General features: G+C 35.9%; 1 protein-coding gene across 2 annotated transcripts in view; it reads right to left on the reverse strand.

Moving 5' to 3' along the window:
- LOC131052769 (protein TWIN LOV 1) overlaps window positions 1–5,286 on the reverse strand; it is a 67,164-nt gene extending 61,878 nt beyond the window's left edge. The window contains exons 1-4 of one of the 2 annotated variants that reach the window (XM_057987372.2): window positions 4,406–5,286; window positions 2,622–3,987; window positions 2,277–2,493; window positions 2,066–2,130 (exon numbers count right to left, since the gene is read on the reverse strand). In XM_057987372.2, the coding sequence (XP_057843355.1) occupies window positions 2,066–2,130; window positions 2,277–2,493; window positions 2,622–3,297 (958 nt within the window). In that variant the 5' untranslated portion in view covers window positions 3,298–3,987; window positions 4,406–5,286. Of the gene's footprint in view, window positions 1–2,065; window positions 2,131–2,276; window positions 2,494–2,621; window positions 4,201–4,405 lie in introns of both variants that reach the window. The other variant, XM_057987371.2, reaches the window with a different exon arrangement.
- Window positions 5,287–6,000: the final 714 nt, after the last annotated feature.

The following is a 6,000-nucleotide window of genomic DNA, read 5'->3' on the forward strand; positions in this document are numbered from 1 at the left end:
ACTATAGGTTGAATTTGCTTGTTTGTGTTTCCAAGGCTGGTTGTCCTTGAAAATAATGTTATAGCTGCAAAAGTCAACAAATAAAGGTCTTCATAAACCTAAAGGTCCTATCCATCCCAATAAATTTCCTGTGCATTTCTGATTTTTTTTCCAACTAATGTGTTTCCCATCTATCACATCTCCTCTTGAGAAAAAATTTAATAAACTGTAAACAGGAGTGAAAAAAACAAAGCACATGAACCTATTTCTAATCTTTGAAACTGTATTAAAGTATTTCCCACAGTTGCTAAATTTAAAAAAACTCATTTTCAAATATTTGGGTAAAGGTCCAAGATATTGTGCTTAATTGGTTAAGGCATTGAGTTCTCAATGTGGAGACCCAAGTTCAAGTCCCAATGGGACATCTTCTATGGAGTTATAAGCTGTGACTCTTGATCTTGCAGAGTTGGCTTCTAATGTGGAGGTGGTTTCTAAATAAGTCGATCTCTAAGTTATGACTCGTGGTCTTCCATATGTGGTTTATAGTGTGGTTGCTCAAAAGAAGCTGATATTAGTCTCATTGTTGTGCTCGCAAGAGATTGTATTGGTCTCATGTTGATGCTCATATGAGCAGAATATTTATAAACAATTAGCAATATATATCATTAGGATTCAATCTTTTAAGCTTAAACTCAATCAATAAAAAGTGTGGAATGTCATAACCATTATTATGAACTTATCCTAGATTATTTTTTTCAAAGTAAATGGAATACATGCCCTGAACTTAAATCCTAGATATATTGGTCCAAATCAAATTCATTGACTTGAAAATAAATCTAGGATTTAAGTTCAAAATCTGGTGTATCTGGTTCAAATCCTACTGAATCCAGATTTTTTGGACTGGCCAGATGTGACTGATTTAGTCCAAACCTTTCAATTCCTATATAAATTTTACTAATTTTATATTTTTAAATCCAGATTTCCAATTTTTTTTACCTCCTGAACAAACCATTTTTTTTGAACCTGGTAACTACGCTAGTTGTCACTATTTTGGAAGCCTATTGTGTACACATGCTTTTCACATGTTGCAATTACACGTTCCCACCATTTATCCTGAGCGAATATCCAGTGTTCTAAAACATTTTAAAAAATAAATCAGACGTCATTTTCATTAAAAGCATAGAAAGAGGACAAGGAATCTGTAAATGTAAATGAAAATCCTGAAAGTTAAAACAAATCCTCCCCTAATATAAAACAAAGAGAACAATACCAAGAATATGGGAAAGAGAATGTAGTTATATTAATGTTCATGTTGCCACTTCAAGGTGGCAATCCTCCAATAGAGTACCAGCTCCAAATACAATGTTCTCAAGATGCCTATGTCTTGCTTATGCGCCACAATATATAGCACTCAACTACCTGTAACTACCACTTACCCACACATGTAGGATAAATCAAAATGCTTCTATTCTAATTAGATGGTGGAATGACTTACAAAGCATAGACACCCAAGTCTTTATTATTAATACCTAGTAAATATATCAGAAAGAGTTCCTAACAAGGAGGTTCATGCCATAAGAGCTTTCACAATCTTATCAATATCTGGCACACCAGTACCATACATGCAAACTCTTAAGACCGTTTTCAGGACCATTTACGACATGATAAAACCATAAAAGTTTCCCTACCTGAGACATTCCCTGGCAGATGGTACTGTTCTATAAACCATGGATGAGTTAGTAGCATAAGAATATATGCAAAGCATTTATATTTAAATTTTGGGTTTCTTCCATTCATTGTGGCTACAGAAGATGCCAACTATACAATACCATGACTTATGTTCACATTGTTATCTAGACTCAATAATTTTTTGTTTTCTACTGCAGCTTTTACACTCCTTGAATTCTTAGCTTGTCTTCTTCCTTCTTTGCCCTTGATTGGGTGAGTATACTAATTCACTTACTTTAGAGAGCTAGCCAAATTGCATACAATCAAACTGAACAAAAAGTTACTAGAAATTTACTGCTCTGACAAAATTCATCATGGCATTTCTAAAAAAGACGGAGTCACTATGTTAAAATCGCACCTGTCAATTGTAGAAATAAATTGCTCGCATAGACAATGGGCATGTCGTGTAAATGGGGGTCAGCTCTGTAAAACACACAACAAAAATAATAGCTCAAGCTAGATCTTTATGACAATGCTACTAAACAAACAGATAGAAAAAAAAATTCTTTAAATCTTGTGAAGTATAATACATGTCAGAAATTCATTTCCAGATAGATATGGACACTCACAGTACAAAACTCTGTTGTATTCTGCTCAGTGCAATTGATAAAGATGAACTAATAGGAGTTAGTCTTGCTAGATCTGCTGATTCACATCTTCTATTCAAAACAGTCTTCCCTGTTAACTTGCTGAAGTGAGCCAATTCGGACAAAATATCAGTTACACCGGTTAATGCTTTTTGCTTGTCAGATTCCTTAGCTTCACATGTATGTTTCTCCTCTATACCTGTATACCTCAGTCACATGAAAGCATGCCCTTTAGGAGAAAAAAAAGAGACAATCAGCCTTGCAGAGGACCAGAAAGTTCCTGCAAAAGGCTTGGAACTATATATAGATCAACTAACCAATTCTAACCTTTATTGCCGTCCTCAGCAAATGAATTGTATATTCCGCCATGGCCCATGTCCACTGGACAATCCCTGAAGAACTCCCTTCGGCATGAACCAAAGTAAATTAAATTGTTTGAGGAATTTGCACTTGATGCATGCTGGCTGAAAAGATCCTTTCCTACACATGTAGGGTGATTCCTATTTGTACTGCAAGCAAACATATTGGTGGCAGCTGATCTACAAACTCGTGAACACTGTGATATGGGAGTTTGCAGTCCAAGAAAATGAATTACTCGACCTTCCTCCTTGGAAAACACTGGAGCCAAATGAAAAAAATTCCAGAAGGTTGTTCCATCCTTTCTATAATTCAAAATGCTAACCTGACAAGACTTTTCTTGTCTAATAGCTTCTCTAATTTCTAGCACAGTTCTCCTATCAGTTTCAGGTCCTTGAAGGAACCTGCTATTTCTACCAAGCACTTCGCCTCTGGAATACCCTGTCATTTTCAGAAAACCTTCACTTGCATACACTATTGGGTGGTCTAAAAGACATGGATCTGTTATGACAAAGTTGTACTCATACTGGGCAAGGGCTTCTCGTATGCTATTTGAATAAGGCTTATTCAGAGATTCCTCCAGTAGTTGGCTGCTACTCGATTCAGTGGACATCCTGCTCTCTTTGACAAGTAGCTCACATCCCATAACTCTTTGATTGAACTCTTTGGCACCCAATACACAATGATGGTATTGGAGCAAAATATACTAATCAGACCCGTATTGTTAACGAGAATCAAAAACCTTATAGTAGGTATGATTATACTAACAAAACAAAATGATTACTCTTCAGACTCGGTCAGCAAATTTGAATTTGTCCCACTCATAATGAAATCCCAACTGTTTCAACTAGAGTCTCTCCTGAAGAGTATTCAATCCATGATATGTGAAGGCTGAACTCAATATCTGAATACTAAATATAAAAAACAAATTTCAAACGTATCTACGGTGTAGTCCTGCATTTATAGTCTTCAAATGGGTTCCTGGTTTTCATCCATTGTCCTTTGAGATTCACTCAAGTGCCAATTGGGCATTCTTATTACAATCATTCACCCTCTTAAAGATTGAAAATAAAAATCGGTCTTCCCCGGATCAGCTGATTTAAGTCTCTGCCCTCTAAATTCAATTAGGATTGAAAGCGCTGACCAGACATTTCAGTCTTCTTCTCCTAAAGCTCGATCGGGCTTGAAAGAGGTAATCAGATTGTGATGTTTTTCTCCTCCTCGAGAGCCTCGACCTTGAAAATGGGTATCCAAATTTCAGTGTTTTATTAGTGACAACCTATCAAATGCCAGTTACACTGGAAGTGGGTAACCAGATATCATTAATCTTTTGAGTCTGCAAATGGGTATCAAAATATTTCAGTTTTGCTAGTGAAATTCAATCGGCGCTCAAGTGAGTGTACTGTTAATGCCAGCGAAACCCTTACAATATTTCCATCACAAATACACAAATTTCAAAAATTCAATGTTCTGAAAACCATTCAGACTTTATCCATGATTCTAAAGCTGAGAACCAACTCATTCAGGATAGATATGCCCAAAAAGCAACCTGGGAATAAATACTCTGTAAGTTACTTAAATTAAATGAAATAAAGGATAAATTACATTTTCTTTCGGGTTGCTAGCGGGCAGCATTACATTAAATTATAATCTAAAACACACAATCTAAAATCAAAACTATCTAACAAAACTCTAGAAAAATCGTTTTAAAATTGAATATACACAGAAACTCTCTTCTAAACATGTAAATATACCTTTAAGCGTACTACAGTTCAATTTGACCTAGAGACTTCATCTCATATACACTTGGAATTACTCAATATTCAGGTGGGATTTCAAATCTCAATCCTCCCTTCTCTGACGAAGTCTTTCTGCAGATACTCTGGCAAACTCCTCCTGCAGATGCCAGTTATCTTCCTTACGTTTCCCAAAATCTCACGCAGCTTCTTCGGACAAACGGTTTATAACAGGGTATCCATTCTTTATTATATAAACGGACATCAAAACTGTGACTGCAATTCTATATAAGACCAAAGGTAAAGACGCTAAGCCTAAAAGCACATGTCAGATATTTGCAGCAATGTGTCGGGATCGGATGACAGGTAGATGCCCTCAACCATAAACCAACCATTCATTTATCTAGTTGAGGAACTAGCAAGGAAGAATGTCTGGAGGCGTCTAGTTGGGTGAATTGGAAAGTTTTCAGGCCTAATAATATAAGTTAGAACCTGATAAAATCTAGCTGAAAGTTAAATCGCAACAGATATAAACCATGGAAAACTGTCAGGAAAATAAATGGGTAATCAAAAAGCAAAACGAGTGTAAGTGAAAGAATTATATAATTTTTTGTGGGTACTCAAAAACTTATACGGGTAATTCCAAAAATGTACATTGCATCAAGGAAAAGTTACGTGTACATTCATCTGATGATGAACTGACAAAGAAGACAGCGTCGTCTCTTCACATTTATTGGGTGGGCTCAGCTGACAAGTACAGGGCCTACCATGAAATTATTCGTGCTAAGCGACAGCTTAAGTTAAGTAGCACATTAGAGTGTTTTTTATTATTCTGGTCTGGTTAACATCGCCTCCAAATCCACTGTTTAAAGGAGCTTTTGCTTTGAATTATGCCCTAAAAATCTGTGCCCACAACTCCATTGTTATTAATATAATGAGAATTGCGTAAGCAAAAAGATGTGGATAAACTTTATATGGTTGGTCGGTTTCTGTGTGCCGGGGTATTTGAGGTATCCAGAGATCAATGGGACAGGACACGCGTGCCTAGCAGGATCACAATGCCTTGGGCCAAAACAACCCAATAATACATCAGATATTTTGAGAATAATGATTTGACACTTGTCCAATTGCTTTCTGTATACCACGAATACATGATTAGCCTCTTCAATTTGTTCATTGAATGCGTTATCACAGTCATGTAAAACGAAATTGAAACAACGTTTAATGTGAAAGGTAAAGGTATAAACTCCAACAAACAAGCAATTGACTATGAACAACGTTTAATGTGAAAGGTAAAGCTCTAAACTCCAACAAACAAGCAATTGACTATGAGTTTATTAGTTAAAATGATAAAAGGCTTATTAAAAGATAAAAAGGGTGTTCTCATCAAAATGATTAATTTGGTCAAAGGGTTGTTCAATTGGATGAATATAATTTTAAAAAGAGGAAGGAGAAGAAGAAATAATTGTAATGTCCACGAGACTTAACAAAGTCTATGGGACACCACATTAGATCTAACCGATTTCTGCAAATCTGTCCGCTTTTTTTGTAAAATGCTGACAAGTGGCTCCAACCTCTCGACTAAATCCTCACTGAAAAAATCATACCAAGAT

The sequence above is a fragment of the Cryptomeria japonica genome, chromosome 6 (assembly GCF_030272615.1).
Source record: "Cryptomeria japonica chromosome 6, Sugi_1.0, whole genome shotgun sequence".
NCBI classification, from domain to species: domain Eukaryota; kingdom Viridiplantae; phylum Streptophyta; class Pinopsida; order Cupressales; family Cupressaceae; genus Cryptomeria; species Cryptomeria japonica.